This window comes from Numida meleagris, chromosome 20 (assembly GCF_002078875.1).
Source record: "Numida meleagris isolate 19003 breed g44 Domestic line chromosome 20, NumMel1.0, whole genome shotgun sequence".
In the NCBI taxonomy this organism is placed as follows: Eukaryota; Metazoa; Chordata; class Aves; order Galliformes; family Numididae; genus Numida; species Numida meleagris.
The window spans coordinates 3,601,715-3,628,828 of NC_034428.1; the positions used below are offsets into that span (position 1 = coordinate 3,601,715).

Consider the following 27,114-nt stretch of genomic DNA (forward strand, 5'->3'; position numbering starts at 1 on the left):
AGTGATAGTGTTTATGCTGGACTTAAAGTTATTGATTTCCAGCCCTGTGCTTGCACTGCTGAAACATATTGCCCAGTTTGGCAAACATTCCTACTTATTTACTTGTGGGAGTGGGAGGGGAATAATTTGTCCTCCCTATCCTTCCCTTTATGGTCAGTAACAGGAATGTTGTTACATCCCAGCTGAGCTATTGCTGCTTCTTGTGCTGATTTCAGCTCTTTGCTGGTATTTGACAGTCCATGCTGTGTTGTTGGGGTTGTAGGAGAGCTTCACTTTCCAGATCTCCCCAAATGAGTTCCCCATCACGTTAATGAGCTATGCTGTCAAGAAGCAGGCTACTGTCTTCCGCCATGAGACAATGGAGAACCCGGAGGACTACACGCTGCAGGTGAATGGGAAGTACGAATATCTCTATGGGAACTACCCCCTGTACCAGTTCCAGGTGAGCCTTTTGTCTTGCTTTGATAAAAGAGAGTCTGTTCCCCTTTGAACTCTTCTTGGGAGTTCAAAGGGGATGGGAGGGTGGGTTGAGACATGCACTTCATCAAGGAGACATTGTTTATAGGAATGCAGTACGTTGGTGGCAAGACCTGAGTTCTGCTTAGGGCAAAGGGTACTTCTAGCAACCAAACAGGTCCTTACAATTCTGGAGGCTAGTGATCGAAGCGTGTCACTGGGTACCAAGAGTGGTGTAAATGCTTTTATAGCTTCTAGTTCTTGTTTGCGTGGTGGACTAGAGATTTGCTTTTTGAAAGTTGAACAAGTAATTCCCTACTCTGCGTTCCCCTGGCAGGGCAAAGTGTGGCTGTGAGTGCTGAATCCTCACCAGTTTTCCCTAGTGTAGCCTTCTGAGTCAGTTGATGAAATGTCAGGTGTAAGGCATGTCGTGTTCTTGGCTATGGCAACGTGAGCCCAAGGAGGTGCTGGTTTAAAAAAAACAGAGGAAGTACATTAAAATGGAATTTTGATTGTTGCTATGTCCTTTCCATAATTTCTTGTTACCTATTTCTGCTTCAGCAGTTCCGATTTGCTTGACTGCTCACGCCTGCCTGGCTCTGTTTCATCCATGCTGACTCTCTCCTCTCTTTGCAGTACATTCGCAGCTGCCTGCACCGAGGCCTAACACCCCACCTGACTATGGTACACTCATCCACTATTATTGCTATGAGAGATGAGCAGGTCAACAGTATTGCTAACCCCCCAAAGATGGCAGTGAAGCCTCCCCCACTCCCTAAGAAAAAGGTAAAAAGGCACAGTGACTGAGGCAAGACACTGTTAACTCGTACACTGATGGAGGTGCTAATATTGGTCTTGGAACAGCAGCTTCTTCTCCCTGCTGCTCCCGGGGCAGGTTGTTCTCCAGGGTCTTAGGGCTGGGGGTCCCAGTCAACCTTCCAGAGCCCTCCATATCTGCCCTAGTTGTCACAGAATACTGCTTACCTGCAGTGCAGTGCTCTTGTGTTGGGGTCAAAAGCATTTGATGAGGACTGCTGCTGGCTTGAGAAGCCTTTGTTGCATCTATTTCTAATCAGAAGCCTTTCCTTCTAGCCAAACTACGGTTCTCTCTGGTCCTTGGAGCAGTCTTTCTACATTGAGCTAGTGCAAGGCAGCAAGGTCAATGCAGATGAGAGAATGAAGGTACGTACTGCAGTGTGGGGTTTTTGTTTTGTGTTTTAGCTTTTTTGCTTTCCCAGTTGCATTGGTCTTGTGTGTGTGCGGTGAGGAAAGCAGGTGCCAACAGCTTGGTCTCACATGAGCCTCTATTATGCTTCATTCAGCCCTTGGGCAACTTCTAAGACGCAATGCAGCAGGAAAGGGAAGGGAACTTGCTAAGCAGCAGCCTAGCAGCAGAGAAATGCATTCCCCTGCAAGAGTCTCTGAGTAACAAACAGCTGCCCCCCTGCAGTGACGCTGCTTGACAGAGGTGCAGAGATGCAGGGAAGTCTGCAAAAACAGAGGAGGGGAAATTCAGCTCTGAGAATGGTGGGAGATGTGTCTGGTAGAGTTAAGACAGTGCGTGATGCAGCCAAGCCGTGGGATTTGCAAGGTGTTTGTGTGAAGGGGGAGCGGGTGAATGAGAAGAAGGGGAATGGTTACCCTTTGGGAAAGGAAGAGGAACCAAGGCAAGAATACATCATACATACGGGTGTTCTGCAGGGCGAGGCTTTATAAAGAAACAGACAGTGAAATAGTTTTCCTTCTGCCCAGTGCCCCATCGTTTGCAGGGAGCTTTTCCTGGGGAGTCTCCTGTGGTTTAGGCTAGCTAGCAATGCTGCAAGAGGAGGTCACGCTGCGGGTGAGCCTGGCCTGTCGGCTGTACCATGGTCTGGCCGACTGCAGGAGCAGTGCAAGTTTGCAGACAAATGTGCACCCAGAGACAACTCACTGCTGGTATTGCACTGCAGGTCTTGCAAGTCTACATAAAGTAAAAAGATAACAGAACTCCTACTGAAGTTGAGCAAAGCTGGGTATTAAAGAGCTTATTATCTTGGTAAATCAGAGGACAGAAATCGGAGTAGGGCATCCTATTTTCAGGAGTGGACTCCCTGTCCCATTCTGCTTCTGGCCATGGGTTTTTCGCAGACAGGTCAAGTCCCTGTGGATTCACAGTATTCTCTTATTTCTTCTCCCCTCAGCTGGTGGTGCAGGCAGGTCTCTTCCATGGCAATGAGATGCTGTGCAAAATGGTGTCAAGCTCTGAAGTGAACGTGTGCTCAGAGCCGGTGTGGAAGCAGAGGCTGGATTTCGATATTAACATCTGTGATCTTCCTCGTATGGCGCGGCTCTGCTTTGCCCTCTATGCTGTCATCGAGAAAGCAAAGAAAGCACGCTCCACCAAGAAGAAGTCCAAGAAAGCTGTAAGTAAAGCCAATGTGAGACTGAGCTGGGCTTGCCAGAGCTGCAGGGCACACGACACCATTCTGAGCCAAATGCCCATTGCTCTCAGATGACTTTGTGAATAAAAGAGCTTACAGAATGATCAGCAGTAACTTCCTCAGCAGGAACAGGAAGCTGAGGAATGGCTGCCCATAGGGAAGGATGTTTTAACTGTAATTTCTTCTTCAGAAAAGCTATTAAGAAACATACTTGACAGCAGAATGCACACAAAGAGGAATCGTTTGTGTTAGGTTTGCTGTTTTGCTGTTCCACAACTTCCTTGTTTTGCAGTCGAGGTTAAAGCCTTATTCTATGCTACATCCTCTTTTATTAGAAAGGTCTTTTATGCAAGTCCTCCATGGAGCAAATTAACAGCTAAGAATGAGGAAGAAAATGAGTAATGTAAGCACTGTTGCAGCAAAGCTCTGAGTGAGGTAAATCTAGGACCTTGATGGCTATTGTCCAGATGCTGCAAACTGCGGATGGAAAGTGTCCAGTCACTTCGGAAGCTCTCGTGCTGAGCTTCTGAATCAGAGAGGCAGTGATATTTCTCACTTACTTTGCCTCTATTTCAAAACTTCTATCCCCTTAATAATAATAATTCATTAAGAGTAGATCTAAATATAATGGAATTGCTGGTTTCCTAGTGTTATAACTTAAGTAAGCATGATACCTCTAGCTCTTTGCACGAGAGTTTTCTTTGTGAGCAACAAATGTTCCTCTGTAAATGAGTGTTTCTGCAGCCATAAAAACAGTTGCCGTGCTTTAAATAGAGGATTTAGTCATGGTAACTGTTCTAGAGCGCAGGGAAATGAGGGACTGACAAATGCAATCAGAGAAGATTTTTATTAAGTCTCGGTTCTCCCAGCTCCTCTTCATGGCTGGCAGGTTTGCTGAACTTTGTTGTGTCGACACCAGTGAGGCTCTCAGGGTTACAGTGCATTCATATCTGGGGAGCAACAGATGACCCATGAGTCCCATTTGCATGGACCAATTTCCAGGTTGGAGCCTTCAGACTGGAAACATCACGAGGCTAAGACCAGGACAGACCTTTTTACCTTGTTAATGGGTTTTTTGTTTTTCATTTTATTCATTTAAAAAAAAAAAGCACACTAACTTAAGAGTAGCAGAACTCCAGTTCCTGCTGGAGGCTTGTCTTGAACAGAATGTCTAATTCATCCACAGGCTGCATTTTTGTGGTCACATAGGAGCAATTCCCAGGTTTGAGACGGTCAGAAGGAAATTTTGCTGCTCTGATTGATAAAACAAAAGCAGCTCAGTTAGCTGGGTTGTTAAGAGGAGTTGTTCTTTTGTGTTCTAGTAACGGGGAAAAGTGGTGCGTTCTGATGAGCTTTTATTGTCAAATCACAGTATTTGCTGGAGCTGAGCTTTGCAGAGGTGGAGCTGATGACACATTTGGGCTGCAGCTCTGAGTGAGGTGCCCAGAGCTCATTTAGAACCACTGGTAACTGGAGGTTCCAGTCGAAGTGCGCCCTGATTTGTATTAGATTAATTATCTTTTTGCTTACTTTGCTTAAAGCACTCAGAGGTTAAATACACACATGTTGTTTGTCTGTGTGGACAGTGCAGAGCAGATAGGTGGGTCTAACTCATTTATTATCACAAAAACAGGCAAGCCTGCAGACTGGCTGGGATGAGTCAGAGCTTTAATGTCACTGGTTGGCTTTCAGTGTTTGTGTAAGTCATGCAGGAGATATTTTCTGTCCTTACGATGCTGAATCGTTTCTTTACTGGACTTTATCCACCACAAATCTCGCCTTGCTTTTTGGCAGGCTCTGTGCTGTGGTTTGATGTCATACAGTCTGTTAGACAAGGTTATTGCTGGTGTGTTTAGCTTTTCCCTGCAGTCTGAAAGCTGACGTCTCAAATAGGATTTTGCAGAAGATGATTAGCCTAATCAAATCAACACCGGGGCTTGTGAGCGGCCGCTTGGAAGTGATTCATTTTGTTTCATTAGGGAGAGATGCTGACACAGCTATCTCCACCAGGTTTGGTGTACCTTCTGGGGAAGCCTGATGTATTCTCTAAAATATCTCAGCAGAACAAGACGTCTCCATGTGAATCCCTTCCAATATTACAGTTTGTGTGTGTGTCTCACTATAATTTGGTCTCACAGCCTCTTTGCAAGTCAGTTTCTGTGCTGGTGTACACTCAGCCTTGTTTTCTGAGCAGCCAAGTGAAATGCTGGTTTTGCTAAACTGCTACATGAAGTAAACTGTTCCATTTGGGGAACCTGAGCACAGGAAATCTTAGGTCACTTGTGGAATATGTCTGTTTGCTGTGGTGGCAGGGAGATGGTTTCTCTTTCTTGGCCGTGTCCCAGTCACTTTACTTGCTGGAGTCCTGCACCTCCCAGCTGAGACAGGCTTGTGTGACGGGGCTGGGCTTGGGCTTTTGGGTGTTGTTTTTTTTGTTTAGTTGGGCAGTTTTGGTGGGGTTTTGTTTCTTGTTGTTGGGAGAAGGGTGAAAGGGTTGTGTTGGGATTGGCAGCATGAAGTTTGTCATCTGTAGGTAGGTAGCATTCATTACTGCACAAAGGAGCCAACATTTATTTCTTCCCATTATCAGATATACTCAGCGTTCTCTGCCTGGTGTTCTGAGGGCACGTTAACTGTCTCCTCCCTGTTTCAAAGTTGAGGCTCTTCCCTCTCCCCTCAAGCCTTGAAATAAGGCTTAAAGGATGTAAGATACGACTCCTTCAAATATCACTGAGTATAGAATTACAAGGCCATATTGGAAACTTAGAGAATCTTCAGCTTTGCAAAATGTTGGGTGATGAAGCTTCAGACATATTTGCAGGGAATGTTTGGTGCCGTTCAGCCTCTAGGATTTGGTAAATATCTGAAGTTGATGCTATCCCGTACTCTGATTTTAGAATGTTAAAGGTAGGCAGCAGGCATGGCTGCTTTGGGGGTGAGTTCTTTACAGCATCTCTTTGAGGGGATGCCTGGATACTCTAGAATGGAAGAAATTAAGGAGAACTTTTTAGTCCTGGCTATTGTGAGGGATTTGCTTTGCATAGGGATATCTCGTATTCTTGTTCTGCTCTTTCCTTCCTTCGATTTTGCAAATACAGCACTCGCATAAGCTTCTTTCTTTGCTTTCCAGGACTGCCCCATTGCCTGGGTGAATGTCATGCTCTTTGATTATAAGGACCAGCTGAAAACAGGGGAGTGCTGCTTGCATATGTGGTCCTCCTTCCCAGGTATGTCAGGAGCTAATGCTGCTGTGTGTTTCTGTTTCTAACTTCTGCCACAAAGATGGGATCTGCCCTGCATTCTTCATTGCTGTCCAGTGGGTTTCAGGAGGAGCATACTGGTGCTGCGTTAACTCTGTGCTAACAGTTCCAGTACCCTTACTGCTCTGTATTGGGGAGGCACTTACAGCGATGCCAAGGTGAAGGAATTGTTTTAACTGGCATTGCACACATGATATAAGAGGCTGCTGCTGTCCTAAAGATGACATGTGTACTTCAGTGGTGAGAAGTTGGGAAAATGAAGTGACCTGCTCAGGGCCAGGCAGTGACCAGGGGCAGAGCTGGAAGCAGTTCTGTGCTCTGCTTTCTGGACCAAAGCTTCAGAAGATTAGGGTTTATGGATTAATGTACTTTGCTTTTCAGATGAGAAAGGTGAACTTCTGAACCCCATGGGCACGGTACAATGCAACCCCAACACAGAAAGTGCAGCAGCCTTAGTCATCTGCTTCCCCAGCGTTGCATCTCACCCTGTGTATTATCCATCATTTGAGCAGGTAGGGAACACGGATGTTTTTTTGAGGGGCAAGCTTTTTAATGCAGGAGCACACTCTTTTGGGCAACTGTCAGCAAAGACCAGATACAAACAAACTTGATTGAGAGAAAGTAGAAAAATGACCTTTTCTGTTAAATAGTAATAGATCTTTGAATAAATAGTTTTACACGCTCTGAATTTCTGAGGTGAGACTGCTCTCATGGGCATTTGTTTCAAATGGGTTTAACTGAGCTGCCTTTAAACTGCAGGCAGCACTGGGCTCTATAGAAAGGAATGAGGGGAAAATGAGTGAAAGGAGAGAGCTCCCTGCCTTTCAGCACAGAATGATAACATGCTGTGTGCTATGAGAATTTTCCATCTGTCGCTACAGCTGGCCGAACTTGTGAAGTGGAAGAAGAAACGTGCCCATTGCAGGAAAGGAAGGAGATCTGCTCTGCCAGGGACATATACGCATGCTCATCTGTGATGCATGTTCTGGCTTAGCAGCTTTAACAGATTGTGCTGGTGTGCAAGGTTCCTTTGGCAGTGCTGGCTGTTTAGAAAGTACATCCCAGTTGTAGGAACCTAGAGTGCCTCACGTTAACCCAGAGTTCTGTGAGGCAACGCTCCATGCATGGACCACATGGGTGTGCAGATGTGCTTTTCTTGGGAGGAAGGACTCATCCCTTGATTCTCATCACTGCTGGGGAGAGGACACCTTGTGCAGTTGGGTTACACCTCTGAGCAGACGGTCCCACTGAGTGTGCTGCCTGCATTGGAGCTGTGAGGGGCGATTCCTTTCTCCAGAGGTGGCAACTGACTGGTCTCTAATGCAGCACAAATGCCTGCAGTGATAGCAGGCTGGAAGTACAGAAGAAATGAGGAGTCTTTCTCAGACTCTGTATTTGTGTTCCAGCTGCTGGAATTGGGGAGGAATGGAGAACAACCCCGTGCTGCACCAGAAGATCCAGAGGAGGTGAGTCTCTGGCATCAGCTCTTCTGCTGTGTACAGGCTATATGCAAGCCTGGCTTCTTAGATTAAGTCATATATCTCCATTTTACCCCCAGCCAGCATTTTTCACTGAACCCTAGCCTTACTGAATCTCTCTGGGCTGAGCAAACCCTCTGCGTTGAGGCTGAGCCCTCTGTATGTTCTTTGCTGTGATTCCCATGAGCAGAAGCTGCAGCTGAAGGAGATACTGGAGCGGAGGAGTCACACTGAGCTCTATGAGCATGAGAAAGATCTGGTGTGGAAGATGAGATATGATATCCGTGACCAATATCCACAAGCTTTGGCAAAGCTCCTTACCATCACCAAATGGAACAAGCATGAAGATGTTGCCCAGGTGAGGATGCTGGCGTTGGCAGCAGGGCACATCTTTGAATTTTTCGGTGTCTGTCTCCTCGTGTTATGTTTGAAAGGCCAGCTTAATCAGAGGTGTTTGGCAGTGCCCCTGTGCAGGTAGGTTTGGCATCACTGGGGCTCAGCAAAATTTTCCATTCTCTCCCAGTTGCTGTGAATGCCTGTGTGTGCTGAGTGGCGCTCAGTCAAGCTGAGGCTTGGCTCTGTGTGCTGTCTCTGCCCCACTACTGACCAAAAGGGTAGTGCTTATTTTTCTCTTGAAAGGAGGAAACTGGAGGCAAGAAGCAGTCAGTTGATGTCACAACCAGAAATAGGATCTGGATGAGATAGTGAGAGATCAGCTGCAGCCTGCTCCAGGTGGTCAGCAAATCTTTTGTACTGAGAACTTATCAGTTAGGGGCAGTGTCCATCCCTCCTCACTTCCAGAGCTTTGACAAGGACCATTCTCGTTCCTTTCTAGTCTACATTGTTATGCTGCAGAACAGTGCTTTTTCCAGAGAGTGCTATTTAACATGGTGTCTGCAAACTGTCTCTGAGACATCTGTAGTGACTAGGATAGTTTCCCAGCACACAAAGGATCTGCTCTTCCGTCAGTGGGATTTTTAATCACTCTTAGTTTTCTTCCTTCATTACAGATGATTTCCTTGCTTCAGACCTGGCCAGAGCTGCCTGTCCTGAATGCCTTGGAGCTGCTGGATTTTAGCTTCCCTGACCGTTATGTTGGCTCCTTTGCTATCAACTCATTAAAGAAGCTGACGTAAGTGTTCACCACGAGGGATTTGCAGAGCCCCTTTCTGTGCACGTTCAGGGCTGCGGAGGAGGACTGTGAACAAGGCTGACAGCCTTTTCTGCACTGTTCTTGTAAGCACACTCATTGCAGTACAGATGAGGTTATCTTTCATTTTTCCTTTCTGTCCACAGAGATCATGAATTGTTCCAGTATCTGCTGCAGCTTGTCCAGGTGCTCAAGTATGAATCCTACTTAGACTGTGAATTAACCAAGTTCCTGCTGGACAGGGCGCTATCCAACCGCAAGATCGGCCACTTCCTGTTCTGGCACCTCAGGTAAGAACAGATGTTTTAGGCTATTGCTTAGTAACTGAGTGAGACCAGGGTCTACTGGATTCCTCACTGCACCGTGAAATGAGATAGCAAGCATGCTGGCACACGTGGATGCCAGGGTATTTATTTAAGGGCAATTGGCTGGCATCTTTCACCAGCGCATTCATGGGATTTTGCTGACATGATTACCAAACCCCAGGAGCTGCTGTTTTTTGTTTGAAAGACTGAATAAGGTTTATTCTGGAAGGAAACACAATTTTTTTGGTTGGTTGGTTTTGGATAGTTTTGTTTTTGTTCTTCCCCAGGTGGCAGAGAGGGGAGTTGTTTTGGTTGGATCAGGTTGTTTTTAGGATTTTTATTTATATGCCTAGAGTAGAAATTTACTTTGGACATCCCTGGCCACCTGCCCTTGTGTGCCATAGGCTCTGAACTGTCCTTACTCCTTAAATAATCTTCTCAATTAAGTGGTTAGCGTTTTAATCATTGACAAAGATGTCTCACAACTTCAAGCAGTGTTTTTACTATAGCACCTTCTGGGGTGCCTGTTTTTTTCCTCTCTCTACTGCATAGAATCTGAACAGCAGCAAACATCTCCTACAACCCCACTGCATGCACGTACACACAGAACAGGAGAGTTAGTCACTTGCTGTGGTAGTCAGGTTTGCTTTAACCTCCCTTCTTCCTCTAGGTCAGAAATGCATGTCCCTGCAGTTGCCTTGAGGTTTGGCTTGATCCTGGAAGCGTACTGCCGAGGCAGCACCCACCATATGAAGGTTTTGATGAAACAGGTAAGAATTGCTTTTAGCTATAAGGTTGTCATCCCTGTTGCTTGGAGATGGTTCTCAGCTCTTAGATTTTCCAATTTAATGTTATCAGTAATACAGAAAGAGCCTTGCAGCTGCTATATTGTTTTTGGCATATCTTGTTAAGAGCCTGGAGTTCCCCATCACATGTGACTTTGCTCATCTCTTACTCACCCCCACGTGTCCCAGACTACAAGATGTGTTTAGGACGGCTTGAAATGTTCAGGCTGCTGTTATTAGATGAGTTGAATGAATTGTCATTTAGTGGGATGTCATTAAAATTCACCACCTGAGTTGGAGCCGTGCATTCTTTCCTTCAGTTGCCAAGTGGAGGTAATGTTGTTCATTACTGACTGTAAAACTTGATTTGTCAGGATCACTGTAGCTACTTCAGACGTGAGGGACTGCTGCATACATGAAGTCAGAGCTAAGATGTGGCCAAGAACTAGTGCTGTGTCTGTTCTCAGGACGGAGTGCTGCTTTTGCATAAGCAGAACTCCCCAGCAGTACTATAGGGCAGGGGCTATACAACTCATCCTTATGCTTCTAGCCAGTGCACCTCACATCTTCCTCTGGTGCTTGAAACTGTTTGTTATTCCTGGTATTTAGGACTGTAGTCATTACCTTGCAGTGTATTTGTGCCCAGCAGAATACCCATAACTGATTATGAACTTCTCTAAAGCAGAAAGTTTAAATTTGTTCTGTTGCAATTCATGAAATTGCTGCAAGTTGAGGAGTAAATAAGAGATACAAGCAATTTCTGCATCAGAGGATTTTTCTAATTCTTGCACTTTCCTCAGGCATTTCCTATTTGTTGACCCTACTCTATTCATCCATCTCTTTGCAGGGAGAAGCACTCAGCAAGATGAAAGCTCTGAATGAGTTTGTTAAATTGAGTTCTCCAAAGGCCACCAAGCCTCAAACCAAGGAGATGATGCATGTGTGCATGAAGCAGGAAACTTACCTTGAAGCACTTTCCCACCTCCAGTCCCCCTTGAACCCCAGCATTATCCTCACTGAGGTTTGGTAAGTAATATAGCTATATCTCTTCCACCTTCTGCACTGCAGGTTTTGCTCAGCAGCAGAGCCAGGTTTCTGGTTACTCTGAGGCCTTCTTTTCTCATGGAAGCTGGTTCTCAGCTCTTAGATTTTCCAATTTAATGTTTTCTCTGTCCATTAGCAATTCTGGATGCTGTTGAAATTGCAGCTTAGATGCAAACATTTCTAATAGGTAGAAACACTGATAGTAGTATTTTTGTTTTCCCCAGTGTGGATCAGTGCACCTTTATGGATTCCAAAATGAAACCCTTATGGATTGTTTTTAATAATGAAGAGACAGGTGGAGGTGGAGTGGGTATCATTTTTAAAAATGGAGATGGTAAGTCTTTATAGGATATGCTTTCTAGGCATAATAGCCTCAAGTATTAGTTCTGGTGAACGGGCCTAAATATGGACCATTAAGATGTTGTGTCAGCAAGGACTGTTGGTGTGTTTGAGCTTTTTGACAGCAAGCTGGAGATGTAGTAAATTCTGCTCTGTATTTCGCTTGCTGCCACCTTCAATAAAATATTTTGGCACAGTAGTACCAGTTACTGATAACTGGATACTCCTGCACAGTAAAGGGGAACCTGCTGTGAAGGCTGGAAGTGCTACAGCAGTCCAAGCCTTGCATGGTTAGTGTTGATCCTGCTCCTGCTGTGGCCAGAAAGATAATTTCTAGGTAAGTGCTCCATTGTCTGCTGTGGTGAGAGCTGTGGCAAAGTGAAGCAGCATTTATCTCCATTAGATAGGTCAACTCAGACAGGATTAACAGTAGCTTTATGCTGGTACTGTGCTATTCAAATGTGAAGATATTCTTTGCTAGCAAGACAGAGGTGGCAAAGGCCCTTCTAGCATCCTGCTGCAAGGGCAGAACACGTTTAGCCTGCAAGGGAACAGGAGGGGAAAAGAGGGAGATAGTTACTTAATGAGCCTTTCTTCCTTTGTAATGCTGCGCAGATCTTCGTCAGGACATGCTGACTCTGCAGATGATCCAGCTGATGGACGTCCTGTGGAAGCAGGAGGGCCTGGACCTCAGGTGAGTAATGAGCATACAGATGTCTGGCTGCAGTGATAGATCGTGTGGGTACAGCTGTTTTGCTTGCTGGCTTCTTTTGTCTCTGCCAGGTCTGTCCAGTATTCTGAATTAGTCAGGTTTGAAGGCGCTGAGGGGTAGAAATGCAGTGAGAGGTGGGAGAAAGAATTAGGGCATCAGAAACTCCCAACTAAATGCACTGTGAGGGATGCAGGCAGTCTTATTTTTAGATAGAATTCTGCAGCTGCTCCCACACAGCATGGTTTAGGGAAGGATGAAGTATGGAGAACAAATCTAAAATACAGTCCAGCAGCAGAGTCTGTGGAAATTCACTGGCAGCAAGCAGTTGATGATGTGTGCTGTTACTGAACGTGAAGTTCATGGCTGATGCTGGAGCCAGGGCTGCACAACTGTTAAGTTAGGATATGCATGGTACTGGGCTGAAATCAGGTTGTTTTTTTTTTTAACCCATTTCCTGTTCAGCTATAGTTATGCTGCATTTTTGTCCTTGTGAAGAATAAATCAGTGCTTGGTAGCTGGCTTAGACAAGTTTGCAGATGGAAGATCCTCTGTCTTCTGTGCGTCCCAACTGCGCTTGGCACTTCCGAAGCACAGGAGCTGAAGGTGTTGGGCCGTCAGCGATACGGTTCCTTCTGCTGGCTCAACACACTGAAGAACTGCACGATTTTCCTTGGTTCCAATTTGAAGCTTAGGCCAAAAGGACAGTTTTTCTCTACCAGCTTGCTCTCAATATGGCAGACAAGGGAAAGCTTGAAAATCCAAGACATCCCAATTGCAGGCAAGATTTCAGCGGAGGGTTTCTTTCGTCTCTGCAGGATGACTCCTTATGGCTGCCTCTCCACAGGAGACAAGACTGGACTGATAGAAGTAGTCATGCATTCTGATACCATCGCTAACATCCAGCTGAACAAGAGCAACATGGCCGCCACCGCAGCCTTCAACAAGGATGCACTGCTCAACTGGCTGAAATCCAAGAACCCGGGGTACGTGGCCTTGGCTTTTACTCAGTGCTGCTTTACTATTTCCTTCCAGTGGGAGATGAATTTCTTCTGCTTCGCTCCGTGTTTTCCTTCAGTTATGCATGTTTCCATGCAGTCCTGTGAGATCTCCTGCAGCTCTGCAACCTAGCAGAATAAGAGGGGACCTGAGTTAATACTCAGCTATTTTGGCTGAGATTGGAGACAGAATTATTACCCTGATCTCTCCAGTTATGGATAGTTTTTACTGTAGCTGGTTCTTGTAAAGCACGGATGGCCGTACTGCCTGGAAAACACTACGGAAAGTAATTCAGACATGTAATTCCTTTACCATCTGCAGGTCTGCAAGGGGGGGAACCTTTAAAAGCAGCCTTCCCAGCTGTGAAGCACTGGTGTTCAAAGTAAAATCCCCCTTCCATCTCTTTCTCTTTAGTGATGCATTAGAACAAGCTATAGAGGAGTTCACTCTTTCCTGTGCGGGGTACTGCGTGGCAACGTATGTGTTGGGGATCGGTGACCGGCACAGCGATAACATCATGATCCGGGAAACTGGTCAGGTATGGGGCTTGACTGCTGCTGCTGAAGTGCTGGAAGAGGTGCATGAATGCTACTTAGCAATGGATGGAAACATCCCAGTGCAATTCTACTGCTAAGGAATGTACCTTCCAGCAGAGGCAGACTGGACAAATATTCTCAATAGCTTCCATCACTGAGAGGGTAAATATAGCTTCAGAATTTGAATATTCTCTAAGAAAGTGTCACTGCCACCAGCCGTCAAAGTAATCTCTTATCTGGCTGCTGTTAATTTTGAAATTGCAGTCTCAGACCTAAAATCATTTGCAGATACAAACCTGAGCACTATACTTAGCAGGCTGAAGACTAACCTGGCTTCAGCAGAATTACAGATTGCTTGTAGTTGCTAGGTAAGGTAGGAGCCTCAGTTACTTGTCCAAGATTTTTATAGCCTTTCAAGGAAAGAGCCTTTTTTAATGATTGCATGCGATCAGTATGGTTTTAATTTCACACTGATACTGCAAGGACTGCAGAGCCACTGTGTCATTCACTAACAAGACAGTAACCTCCCCCCTGGGCTATCATTCGCTGCAGCCCTTATCAAGGATTGCCTCTTCTGACAATATCCACAGTGCTGGAGAAGAAGCCTGCACAGCTTTCTTCAGAGCAGGGCCGCGCAGTTATTTGTCCACCTGGGGGAGCTGATGCTCTGCTGTATGCAGCCTTGGGGTCTGTACATGCTTTGGGTTTTACAGCAGCTCTGTGAAAGCTACCTACACGATGGTGCATGTGACCTTCCTTCCCATCACTGCAGTGCTGATGAGAATGCTTCACTTGCTTTATAGGTTGTTTTATTTTGGGGGGATGAGGGGGCAGCCTTACCTGAAGAAGTAACATTTGGTAGCAGCACATCACAGATCTTGTTCTCACATGCTGTCCAGGACTCCAGACTATACTGGTAGGATAAGACAGCAGCCCATTTTAGTTCTTCTGCTTCTACTAATGGCACACTAAGACTTTATTTAAAAAAAAAAAAAAGTCCTGAAGCGGCAAGTACCTCTCCAATTACACTAGAGAATATTTTGGCAAGTAACCATTGCCTCTTTTCCCAAAGGAGGGCCGGGGACAGGATAGTTTTCTCCCTCCCCAAATGTTATGGTCAGTATCTTTTGAATACAGTAACTATGAGGAGCAGTGCTATTCTGAAAACAACTATTTCTTCCTTATTTCCAGCTGTTCCATATTGATTTTGGTCACTTTTTGGGGAACTTCAAGACCAAATTTGGCATTAATAGAGAACGAGTTCCTTTCATCTTAACCTATGATTTTGTACACGTCATCCAGCAAGGAAAAACTAACAACAGCGAGAAGTTTGAAAGGTAAGTGTTAGCAGTTCAGTGTGACGTGAGCTTTTTAAGGTCTGAATTTTCTTAAGGTACTTCCAGTATTTCCACCAGCAGAGCTATTTGCAAAGCAGCATAACAACAGTTTTGGAATACCGAGGTTAATATAAAATGAACATAAAATGCTCATTACTCATTTGGAAGCATTCGGGCTGCTATATTCTTTTGCTTGTGGTAACAAACACATCCCTAGTCCTGCATAATTCTGTACATTGTTGCCTTCTGATGCTAAGTATTTGGGGCACAGAAGGCTTTTACAAGCGACTGATGATGTGAGGAGTCCAGCCACTTACCTTGGAGTTGTAAGATCTTGTTACGCAGCAGAATGCCAAAAAAAAGACTGCAGCAATTGTGCCTGTGCCTGATGTAGTGGTCCCTTGTCCACATTCTTGGAACTATAGCTGGATTCAAACTTGTGGCTGTGGAGATCCTAGACCAGATTACCTGATACAGTCATGTATTCCATTAGCTCTTGCTAAATGGAATAGCTGAATAACTTACAACCATTAGCTAGTCCATTTGAATATATACAAAGTAAAGCAAATAAACGATTGTGTTTTAGAGCAGGTGAAAAGGTAGTCCTTGATGCAGACAACAGGCCTCGCTATTTGATAAAGCAAGGCATTAGTCAATCTCGCAACCTTCAGTTATTTGCCTCATCTTCTTTTCTGAACAGATTCAGGGGTTATTGTGAAAAAGCCTATATGATTCTGAGGCGCCACGGCCCTCTCTTCCTGCACCTGTTTGCACTGATGAAAGCTGCTGGCCTGCCAGAGCTCAGCTGCTCTAAGGACATTCAGTACCTGAAGGTAAGAAAAGCAGAGCCCGGGAGTGGATGAAACTTAATTATTATTGGTTGTGTAGCTCAGGGGGGAGAAAGTGGAAGGTTCCTTGAAGCACCTGAATGGGAAAAAATGAGTAAATATCCATGGCTCCCATGCAGGATGTCAGAAATGGCAGGTACTGGTGCTCAGGGAAGAAATCCATCAGATTCTTCATTGCAGAGGTAGTAAGGAGCATCAGTTCCTTTTCCCAGCTTGCCTCCTCAATTTAACAACCTAGCTCTGTCCATCTGAAAGAGAGTAGCTTTGAACAAGAGCACCAAGAAATCTAATGCTTCCTTACTCCTAAATTACAAGTAGGACACACGTATTACAATGAAAAATCTTGTGTAACTTCATTAACTGTTTAAAACAATTAATGGCTGTTTGTCTCCTATTTAGTGCTCTTTTCAACAGCATAATTTCTTAGCAAGTAAATCTTAGTAGTTTAGCAGTTAATTGTTCAGCTGCACTTTCAGTGAGTGATCTCTGCCTCTTACCTTCAGGATTCCCTAGCTCTTGGTAAAACAGATGAAGAGGCACTGAAACACTTCAGACTCAAGTTTAATGAAGCCCTGCGAGAGAGCTGGAAAACCAAAGTGAACTGGCTGGCACACAATGTATCCAAAGATAACAGACAGTAGAGCACCCAGTCAGCCTACACACTTGCCCCAAGAGAATGTAAAACCACTTGCACTGAATCCAACGATTGTAGACTGGTTTTAGAAGACTGATGAATGTTGCCATGTTCAAGATCCCTCACCTGTGGTCCGAGATCACACCTTCCTGCATAACTGAAAGTTGTTGGACTGTCATCAGCCACCTAATCCTGCCTGCACTAGATCTTTGGGTGACAAGGGAGAGGCACGAGGCAATAAAATTACTGCATACAGTGAAAGGTAGGTAGATGTACTGCATCCTTAACAATTTGTTAAGTTTCAAATTCATCTTCTAATGGAAGAGTTCAGGCAGTTTCAACATCCTTTCAAGTCAGTAAGTGTGCTAAGATGTCTATTTTTATTGACAATTCAGCTGAACACTGAACAGCTACTCTGCTGTAGCTCTGATAGCACAGCTGTTGTAGGCCCCTACCATTACAGCCCAGGCTTTTACTCACTACGTGATCAGTCCTCCTCTGTTCCAGTGTATACCAAGGTCGGTCAGCCTAAATCTCCTCTGAAACCAACTTGTACAAACTTTTTATTCTGCATTGTGAGAGGATTAAAAAAGAATCCATACTATCACATTACTGTCTCTCTGCTGCAGAGGCCAGAGAGTTCTGAGATGGAACAGAGTTCAGCTATTGCTGTCTAAAATCTCCCGCCACAAGATGAGGTGCTTGGGTTGGCCTAACCTGAGTTAGGTACGTTTGCTTGCTTTCCTAAAGCAGACTTTAGGTCAAACTCAGCCAGCTTCTGTTTTTTTTTAATATTTGTTCTTTTTTTTAAGCCTGAAAACATTAAGACTGCATTTTGCAAACTGGCATGTACCACTGGTTGCTGAATGTACCTCCTGCTGGGGTACGCCACAGCTAGTTTGCCACCTGGCTTCCCTCTAGTGCACGCACAGAGGGCACTGGCCTACAACTACATACTCCCTGGGATACAAGACTGTAACCCAGTGTCAGGCTGGGACAGATGGTACCATCCTGTGCTTAAGTTATTTGGCCAGTCTGCCTTCCTGTGTAAAGACAGAGGAGTGCCAGGTGAGCGCGTTTGATACTAAAAACTCAGATTGCATCTCAGTTCATCTGTAGAGTTTGTTCCCTGCTCTCAACTAAGGTACACAGCTCTGTTTGTTATTACAGCTGGGGTACAAAGACCTGTGCCAAAGAGCAAGGTGCAGACATCTGTGCTGGTACCTACACTGGACAAACTGCTCCAGCCTTCTTCTGTTTGTCACTGCTGCCTCTGTCTCTTTACCATGCAGAATCTGTCCCCTCTCGCACAAGGTGCCATTAATCACGTATTTCTACCCCTGTGTCATATTTTTGTTTCCAGCTCATGTCCTCACCTGGTGGGCAGTTCTGAGCACTGGTGTTGCACAGGGACAGATGAACAGGAGCCACTGCTGTCACTCAGTGCCTCACATGAGCAAATTGAGGTGCATCAAGCAGGCTGCAGCCTATGGGTCATGCTGGAAGATAAGTAGTCTGGTTAGTATCTGCTTCTTTTAGCAGTTCCCTGGGGTGCTTCCCTTCCACTCCCTGTGTTCTCCAAAACATCACGTTCCTCAAGAGGTGCTATCGTTTCTGTCTTTTAACGACAAAGTCAGATTTTCATGACATCTCTGAAGTTGAATTACATCTTTGATTTGTATGCCCTTACCTGGGTTCAGCAATGCTTTGTGTACAGGACTTAGGTAGATAAAAAGAAACACAGGCACCTTGTATCCTTTTCCAAGTAACAAGAAATATGTCACATGATGGGCTACTCGGGTAAACTTAAGCTTTCATGCCTAGTTTGAATTAATTTTGCCTAACATTTCCTCAAAAATAGCTAGTTTAGGACAGATGTTGAATTGACCTATTTATTCCCAGTACATCTTCCCTGTTATGGGGTAAATTTCATTCATTTTTGCGACCAGAACTAAGTACAACTCATTCTTGACTTCTTTAGCTCTTTTTAATGCATTAAAATCAGGTGCCCTGTACTACACAGACAAACAAAACAAAAAGCAGCATCCCTCTACTGCAGGGTAAGCCCAGTGCTTTTTTAAAAGCACAAGTTGAAATATATTTGTTCTTCATCGGATGCACAGCTGAATTAATACTGCCTCAAAGTAATTTCCATCTCTGTACAAAGTAGCAGTAGATACTATACTTCTCAGTGAATGGTGCAATACAGCATAAATTGTTTTCTCTGATATATCACAGACTCAGGAAACATAATTCATGGTTTCCTTGAATTGAACAGCCAGTGATCTCAGGTTTCAAGCCAAATCTGAAAGCAGTGAACCCATATTTGCAATTACAATTGCAAATTATAAATTTGTAAATTTGTTTGTACAAATTATGAGAGTAACCCATCTGACATGTTTTTAGTCAACATTTAAGTATTACACGGATAACTTATTTTCAGTGCCAGCTCATGCCAACTATTCTAATTATTTGGTGGCTTTTTTAGTTTGTTAAGACCCAGATTTGTGGAGAGCAAGCATTCTGCACTCCATCTTAGTGGAATAATGCACAAAACGTGCCACAATCACAGAATACAGTAAGGTAGGAAGGGATCCTGATTAAGGACTATGTAGGGAAAGCAAAAGCAATCTATTTCAGTTGCTTTGATATTAGAAGAAAATATTGTAGAATTCAGAGCTCCTTGAATACTATTCAGACAATGAGAGGATGATACTGCACACACTTATATTTCTGCTTCCTCAGTAGGGAGAGGCAGACATTTACAGTCTTTGTGCTCCCTCCTTTGGGGTGCTGTGCCTGGACTCTGCATGCTTGCAGAGGTGCCTGTGGCCACACAACTGCTGTATCTTAACAGACTAGGTAAATATTGCTGTTTCCTTATTAAATGAACAGTGCAGACAGCACGCAGAAATATTAGGCCACAAGCAAGCTGACAAGCAGTGCAACCACAATAATCTTATGGGAGGAAAGAAACATGCTGCAAAACTGTAAACATAATTATCTTACACTGCTCTAAACAGGGATGCCAGGGTCCTGTGTCGTACTGCAGCAAGGCAGTCTTACCTAGCAGGTTCCTGGGGTGTGCTCAGGTTCTTTGTGCACAGGCTCACAGCAGTTCCTACCTGGTTACAGAAGTACAAAGCAGCAGTGGCTCGTGTCATCTGTCCTTCCATTGTAAAAGTGCAATAAAACAAAGCTGTGTCAGCATCAACTGCTAGAGCTGAGCCATTCCAAAGGCGGGTCTCAATTCAGCACAGTTTTACAGCTAGGTTACGCCATCAACAACGCTGACTTTCCTACAAGCAGTAAAAATGTTGATGAGTCACAGAGTGGATTTCCTCCCTTGTACACCCCTGGCCAGCATCTTGAATGAAGCTCTGCTGGCTGCACTGGGTCAGCAAAGAGCCGCTGTCTCCAGATTTACGCAATAGCTCACCTGATGCTTTCCAGCAGGTTGAATTGTACTGAAGACGAAAACTTAAATCATCTTAAAATACATTACATTTCACTGTAAATATCTTCTGCTTTATAAATATGCTCCGTGATCCCCCGTTCTATTTATTTAGAGATGTTTTTGTGATTTTTTTAAAACTCTGTATAAACTGATTGTTCTTATTCTGTTGCCTTTGAAAAAGAAAAGTATTTTTTTAAGCCAAACCGTGGTTCTGTAACAAGAGTGTGTTTACATGTTTAACTTTTCAGTTGCTCCAGGTACGTGTTTTGTAAATAAATAAATAAAAAAGGATTGAATTGCACACCAATGGATGCCCCAGTGCTCCTGTACTTCAAAGATCATGGAAAATGAAACCAAACTCTACTTCCAGGCCAACTCACACACAGTTAGCGTAATTTGCCTCAACTTTGTTCCATTCAGGAAGAAATAAATGCAAGCAACCTTTAGAACCAGAAATTTATTGTAGCTTACAGACTTTCCAAACTGACCTGTTACCAATAGACGCATCTGCAGAGTTATACCCACAGTGGCTACAAACTGCATCAGGACGTTTACAACCTCTCAGTATTACCATTACCTCAAGATCAGCTTTAGTCTAAAATACAGCAGCTACAGTGACAGTATATGGAAGGATAAGTCTTCTACACATTAACACAGGACAACTGTCAGACATAAGTTAAAAGTTTCCCCGTTAACTTAAAACTAGCAGTTATATTACCACATAAGTAGTCAAAACCATTTCCCCATTTTAGAAATCTAAAATTTTACATTAAAAAAAAAAAAAACAACACAAAAAACAGTAAGCTCGTCGGGTGGGTTCTCCCTCCTGCTTCCAGGTCCATCTATTATTGTAAAAGGCACTCCACAGAGTCAGATCTGTTACCCCCAGGTAAAACCCACCATTAGATCCCATGACATACATCAGGAGGCAAGATGCGCGCTAGGTGAGAAGTGGTCTGCTCTGAAAATCAGAACTATAAACATTTGGACCAATCTTTATCTTTTTGAATTATGACCCTTTTTCTCCCTCTCCTTTCCCACCATTTGCTTGCTCGCTGCTCCTCTAGCAGCCTCATCCAGTGCAACGTTTCCCTGCTGGGTGCTGTTTGCCACTAACGAGCCTGCTACGACATGGGCTCTGTGCATCTACAACACAGGCAGATTACATACAAAAAAAAAAATGGAACTTTGCTTACCGTGCTGAGGAGTGAATGGAGTCCTAGTTTCCTGTTACAAGCAAAACAAGTTACTCTTTAATCCACCTCCAAACATGAAAAAAAAAACCCAAATCAAGTAAGCAGGTATTCATTATTCCAGGCTCTGCATAGGACAAAGTTAAACGGACAAGTCCTGCCTTACAAATAAACTAGCACTCTCCACCATGGGGTCATAACTTACTTTTCGTACCTTTCAGTCGTTTCTTTTTAAAAAAGTCCTTTGCAATTCCAAGTTCGAACTTTGATCAGAAGCAACCAAAATCAGCCATGACTTGGAATAGTATTAATGTGATTCCCAAGGTTTTCTGGTTGGATAATTTATTCTATAGTTTCACCAGCAGGAAAACACAATTACTAAGTGTAAACAAAGGCTTAAATACACCAACAGTCCAAGTTACTGTACAAGGAGCTACAGGGAATGAGCAGGAGTGCGTTAAGAGAAATGGTATCAGCTATGCCCCAAACCCTCCCATTCCCAAATTAGAAAAACTGAACAGTCCAAAAAACTCAATACCTATCTCTGTAGACTGGTAGCCAAGGTGCGCAGGTACACAGGTCTCAGGCTTTCTGGCTTCAGTTCCCAATGGGACAATCAGTCAGCTAAACCAACAGTCCATCCTGCCAGCAACACCAACAGACCATCACTGTACTACAGGCAGCCTCGCTGCTAGCAGGTGCTGTGACAGCACAGCACAGCCTGATTTGCCCACCAACCACGTAGTGTTCTTCTCCCAATAACTTAAACAGTGCTTATGCTAAAACTTGACTGGAAAATTAAAAAAAAGGACAAACTATAAAACAAACCAACGAACTGTTAGGCAGGGCAGTTGAACCTCTGCAGAAGTTCCTAAAAGCCTTTACAGTTTCTCACAAGCTTGTCTGTTCCCTCTGCAAAAATAAAGGAAATTGGAGACAAAAAGAAGAAAAACCAGAGCGGGGCATGAGTGAACACGGCAGTCAAGGCCAAGGACACTGCATTACTGACACATCTACACTAGATAACCGTGCCCGTGCTCCTGCTGCAGTAGTATGAGACTTGTATTATTTCATGCTTCATGATTTTTTTTTACTTTAGCATGTTTTAAACCCCAATCCCTGTTTTCACTACCACAAATGACATAATTACATAATTCCAATATATTTACAAAATATTAAAAAGTCTGTTAATCTTCTACATATTAACCTCATTCTGCCACTTTACACATGCACTAACTTGGGAAAAAAATTAAAAGAAATCAACAGGCTGAAATGAGCAGCTTTACCCTTTGTCAACAAGCAACCTTTGCATCTTTCAGAAAGACAAAAAGGAACAAAGCTGGAATTGTTTCACAGAGCAAAAAAAGTTCAGAAATTCATGTGCAATGGCTACAGATCTGCAGTCACTTAGCTGAGATGACATGAAGAAAAAGTGCAAGGTGGTTCCTCACATAGTGTAAAAAAATCCAGTCACTGAGGCATGGCTGAGGGAAAAGAGGTGCTAACTACAACTCTAGAAACAGCATCAGGAACTAGCTGACAGTACACAAACACTGGGATGTGTGTTGGTTGGATCTACTGGCCAGAATGATTTTTTTTTTAAAACACCATGAATCCTTGGGAACAATGGAGTGTATTACAGTGGAGTCTTCTAGAGCAGAAACAAAGACAAAGGGAACAGCTAGAATCAATAACTGAGGGTAGAGTCATCCCATTCCAGCTGTTGCTGTCTATTAACATTCTGTTGGTCCTCCTCCTGCTCGCCTTCCTCCTCCTCACTGCTTTCAGACTCTGCACTAGTGATGTCATCCTCTTCTCCATCTTCGCTTTCTTCTTCCTCTTCCTCCTCCTCTTCTTCACTGCTGTGCTGATCCTCATAAGTCTGTTGAGACAGAAATCAGCTGCTGTAACATTCTGGCCAAAATTCCTTTCATTCTTTTGAATTTGAGCACAAGGTACTCTTACTGAGAACGAGCTATTAATTTCTTATTGATTTAAAAGTTCAGCAGTCATTAGGCAACTAGAAAATAAAAACAAGCTCTCATTAAAATAGTTCTAGTTCTGTAACATTCCTATCAATCCTGTCACTAAGCAAACTCACTCAAGTACGATCCAGGACTTCAAATTCTGCCAGAAAAGGATCTTCCAGTACGATTACACAAGTAACATTAAGGTTGCACGATTTTCTTGTGATCTTCTAAAAATTCAGATGTCAACCACAGAAACATAAATTTAATAAATACCATCTGGTGTTTCAACGATAAACTTTTGCAGCTTTGGGAAAAAAGCTGAGTGTGATGAAGGCATCACACAGCACGAGAAACACTAGTGTGAGCCACCGACCTGTAACACCTGGTGCTGGAGTCCAGTGATTCCTGCCCAGTGACGTATCACAAAGCTACAAGCCATGCCCCAAACATAACTGCTCCTGTCATTTGTCACTTTGGAGCATCTATTAAAAACTCACAGTGCTAACGTCTGTTCTCTGTGTGTTCTATGGTTGCTTTTGCTCTACACTCTGTCTGTGTACAGTCATACCAGCTACAACTGGAAGAGGGCATTTTTTGTGTTGAGACACCAGTCTTACTTCCATAGGATTCACAGTGATGGTCAATGCAGAGTCATCCCAGTCCATCTCATTTTCCTTTCCAGTATCCTGGTCACGCATTGTTCGCTGATGTGCAGCTCGGATTCTGAACACTCCCAGAATAATCATAAAAACCAGGAAACTCACACAAACTACGATCACAACAGTGGCTGTACTTGGAACAACTGCAACAACAACAGAAAAGGAGCTTCTTAGATGATACTGATACGTAATTTTTACATAATGGCAATAATTAATCCTGTGTTCCCATCACCTACAAGAGGGAAATGGCATTATGCAAAGATTGTAGGTAGCTACATGGTGGCAGTTTGTATAGGGCTACTGAAAAGTCTGTAGAACTCATTGGGGGAATAACTGCAATTCTCTCCTTGTGCTATTCGTAAGAAATAACGTCCCTGTTCCTCACAGTCCTTTAGGTCTTACAGTCCCTGTTAAGAACAGTACACCTCATGTTTTCCAGTGCATGCCCCAGCAGAGCTGCCCTCCTGGCCAGGAGATAGCTCACAGATCTCTAGCTATCTGCTCCTCATCTGGGCAACAGCAGAACGGGATCGAGAAGCTGCTTACATTTATTAGTCCAATACATTCATTTAACTCTGGGAATAAAAATCTCTCTGCAACAAAAAGCCTCTGCATCAGTCTAACACCAGAAAAAGTTAGCAGAACTTCTGTGACTGAGAATTCTTACCTGAAAATGGATGAGGGTTAGCTAGGTTGTGACCAGAAAGATCAACAAATGTGTGATGCACCGGATGTACAAACTGTGGTTGTGCAGCTATGTGATTAGCATGTTCAATGGGGTTAGCTGTGTGGATAACATTCACCTAAGTACAAAAGGAAATGGTTAAACTCCAGAAATGCAAGCTGACCTTTCAAGAGACAAAAAGAAAAAAGGGGGAGAAGAAAGATTTATTAATTTGCCTGAGTAATCATCTCATTCTCAATGACCACAGCTCTCATTTGTCACAGAGGACAATCATTCCAACCAGTAGTTCCTCCTGTCTTAGCTTCTTGTCACATAATCCTGCACTTTTGAGCTCTCAAATCTGTTTTAGCTGGTCTGGCAAAGTTATTGCCAAGACATCAGTATTTGAGCATAACACAGGTAAAGCCAGCTCATTATCAAATTCAGTAGCCAGCCATTTAAATCCAGAAATAACAGTATATAAAAATATACGACACATTAATTACACACTCTTCCTTCCCATCTTTTCTTATTCTGCTGGTTATCTTCAGCTAACAGAGAAAATCTCTATTACAGACCAAGGATTAAGGTAAAATTTCTCTCTACAGTTTAACCCATGCTTAGCATAGCTGGCTTTTAACAACTGCAAGCTCATTAGCACACAGCATATTTCATGTTTCCCTGCCAAACAAGCAGAGCTAAATATACTTTGCCTTTGGGAGAACGTTGTGATATAGGGTACCTGACCAGCTGCACAACAGGAAGAGAGCAAGTTTAGTACAGAACAAGGAAAGCATTTGCAGTTCAATAGTTTGGAAAGATCCCGACTCAAGCTCGGAGAATTTCCTCAGGAAACCAAGCCACATTAATTAGTTAAGCTCTGCAGCCTAACTTCCCTGCCCACCATACCCACTCAACTAATGGTAAATACAACTGTTAATTTCACTGTCACCCTTTTGGACAACGTTAAAATACAGGAATTCAAGCTTATAGCTGAAAGGTGCAGAGGTACACGACAGTTCCACTCAATTAAAATAATTCCATGTTCCAGAAGCTGAAATAATTAGCCTCCATTCTACTGCAGAAGAAATGCAATTTTAGCCTGTCTGTGCTTTTACGTAAGTGCTTACTATCAGTGTTTGCAGGATCACACAAGCTAAACACTAAAGGGCCCAGCAAATCCATTTGCAGACACCTGAGTTACACACTAAAGCTACTCAAGTCACTGGTCTCTGGACAGTACAGTATTTCTAGTAGTCCCTTCACTTCTATTTTTTCCCCAAAATTTATATGCTGTCTTTCGAATTCAGTGTTTTTGCCTTCACCCTTCCATTAGCCATATTATTTCTGCTACAACACAACAGTTTCCAAAATTGTTTCATCCTTGTTTAGGCAGCCTTACTTAAAGATGAAACATAGGATTAAGAGAACATATATAACATACTGCTTAAGATGCACAAGTTTATTAACAGCCACAAGACAAAATCTAACTGATTTATTGATCAATAACCCATCAGTTGAGGCAACAACTATCACCCACCCATCCCTCCAGACTCTACACCGCCCAGAGCAATCAGAAGAGCTCACATACCTCTACTTTAAACTCATTGCTGACGTAGCGCCCATTCAGCTCAGAACAAACCAATTTGAACTTTCTGTCAAAAAGAGAAACGGTGTGCCAGTTTCTGTAGCGTATCAAATGCAGAACTTCTTCATAGCTAGCCATAGTATCCACTCCTGTGGAGAGAAAAAGAAACAAGTGAAACAATTGCCTTGCAAAAGTCCAGTGCAACACCATATACTCCACAAATCACACTCCCTAGCTTTGAACAAGCTCTCTTGGCAGACAGATTTTCTGTCAGCAGAATAAAAAGTAACACCATTGTGACAGACGGACACACGTGTGGCTTTACTGACATTTTGTGGTTTTACTCTGTGGTAAAATTCGAGATTCAGATAGACTTCTTTTTTTTTTTTTTTTTTTTTTTGACTATGTAACACACTCTGAACACAAAATAGAAAGGAATGACACACATTCCGTGGCACTGGATTATCTGTGCAGGAAGAAAGCCTTTTTTAGGGGGTGAAGTATATTTCATTTCCACAGTTAAGAAGTAACCTGCAATTTATAGGACACCAAATCTCCAAAGAAAGGAGATCCTAAAATGACCTAATTTCTAGCATCAGTTTTCCACACAATAGTGCAAACACTGCTGAGCCTGAAATTCCAGTAAAAAAATGAGCTATTGGGAGTACGATGTTACAAGCCATCTATTGAGCACACTGATTTCAGACCTTTCCTGCATGAGCAAAAGAACTAAGTCCCACCTGTGATGATCATGCCAAGGTTGGAACTACTCATCTCAATGCCCTTCTGCTGTAATCGTGTCATGTCAACCTCCAGGCTTTCTTGATCCTGATTTAGTTCTTCTCCCACCACTGTCACCTCACACGTATCCAGGTTATGCATGATTTCTTCAGAAACCAAAGACTCTTGCACTAAAAAGCAGAGAAAATGCCAAGGAGATTAGCAGAAACAAAGGAAAGCAGACAAGAGTCCACGAACCATAAAACATCCCATGCAAACAGAACTCTTCTTTCAAATCAAACATTAAGATCTGGGCCTGAAGTAAAGAGATCAAATATTCAAGATATAATGATAAATAAACAGGGGATTATTTACATGGATGTAATGGCCAAGATTTATTACCATTTCCAGGAAAACTTCTGTTAACCCAGAGCAGAGTGCCTACACTTTTTCCCAAGTGATACACATCTTGTTTCCCCTACTAGATTCTTATTGCAGGAGAAATCCATGTCTCTTTGCAAGAGGAAGATCCTCCAACATGATCACGGAATAGAATAAGGGTA

General features: G+C 43.5%; 2 protein-coding genes across 12 annotated transcripts in view; one reads left to right on the forward strand and one right to left on the reverse strand.

Annotated features, from left to right (window-relative positions):
• The window catches only part of PIK3CD (phosphatidylinositol-4,5-bisphosphate 3-kinase catalytic subunit delta), a 45,810-nt gene extending 25,746 nt beyond the window's left edge, over positions 1-20,064 (forward strand). For 7 of the 8 annotated variants that reach the window (XM_021417819.1, XM_021417816.1, XM_021417821.1 and 4 more), the window contains exons 5-23: positions 263-442; positions 1,093-1,242; positions 1,549-1,638; positions 2,637-2,858; positions 6,007-6,103; positions 6,518-6,648; positions 7,543-7,602; positions 7,805-7,972; positions 8,625-8,746; positions 8,911-9,054; positions 9,740-9,839; positions 10,702-10,880; positions 11,123-11,232; positions 11,853-11,931; positions 12,765-12,932; positions 13,360-13,483; positions 14,673-14,818; positions 15,519-15,651; positions 16,170-20,064. In XM_021417819.1, the coding sequence (XP_021273494.1) occupies positions 263-442; positions 1,093-1,242; positions 1,549-1,638; positions 2,637-2,858; positions 6,007-6,103; positions 6,518-6,648; positions 7,543-7,602; positions 7,805-7,972; positions 8,625-8,746; positions 8,911-9,054; positions 9,740-9,839; positions 10,702-10,880; positions 11,123-11,232; positions 11,853-11,931; positions 12,765-12,932; positions 13,360-13,483; positions 14,673-14,818; positions 15,519-15,651; positions 16,170-16,307 (2,541 nt within the window). In that variant the 3' untranslated portion in view covers positions 16,308-20,064. The remainder of the gene's footprint in view (positions 1-262; positions 443-1,092; positions 1,243-1,548; positions 1,639-2,636; positions 2,859-6,006; positions 6,104-6,517; positions 6,649-7,542; positions 7,603-7,804; positions 7,973-8,624; positions 8,747-8,910; positions 9,055-9,739; positions 9,840-10,701; positions 10,881-11,122; positions 11,233-11,852; positions 11,932-12,764; positions 12,933-13,359; positions 13,484-14,672; positions 14,819-15,518; positions 15,652-16,169) is intronic. The other variant, XM_021417813.1, reaches the window with a different exon arrangement.
• Positions 20,200-27,114, reverse strand: part of CLSTN1 (calsyntenin 1) — a 35,996-nt gene continuing 29,081 nt past the window's right edge. For 2 of the 4 annotated variants that reach the window (XM_021417825.1, XM_021417822.1), the window contains 5 exons: positions 26,572-26,742; positions 25,835-25,980; positions 24,247-24,382; positions 23,538-23,722; positions 20,200-22,832 (listed from right to left, as the gene is read on the reverse strand). In XM_021417825.1, the coding sequence (XP_021273500.1) occupies positions 22,638-22,832; positions 23,538-23,722; positions 24,247-24,382; positions 25,835-25,980; positions 26,572-26,742 (833 nt within the window). In that variant the 3' untranslated portion in view covers positions 20,200-22,637. The remainder of the gene's footprint in view (positions 22,833-23,537; positions 23,723-24,246; positions 24,383-25,834; positions 25,981-26,571; positions 26,743-27,114) is intronic. The other 2 variants (XM_021417823.1, XM_021417824.1) reach the window with 1 other exon arrangement.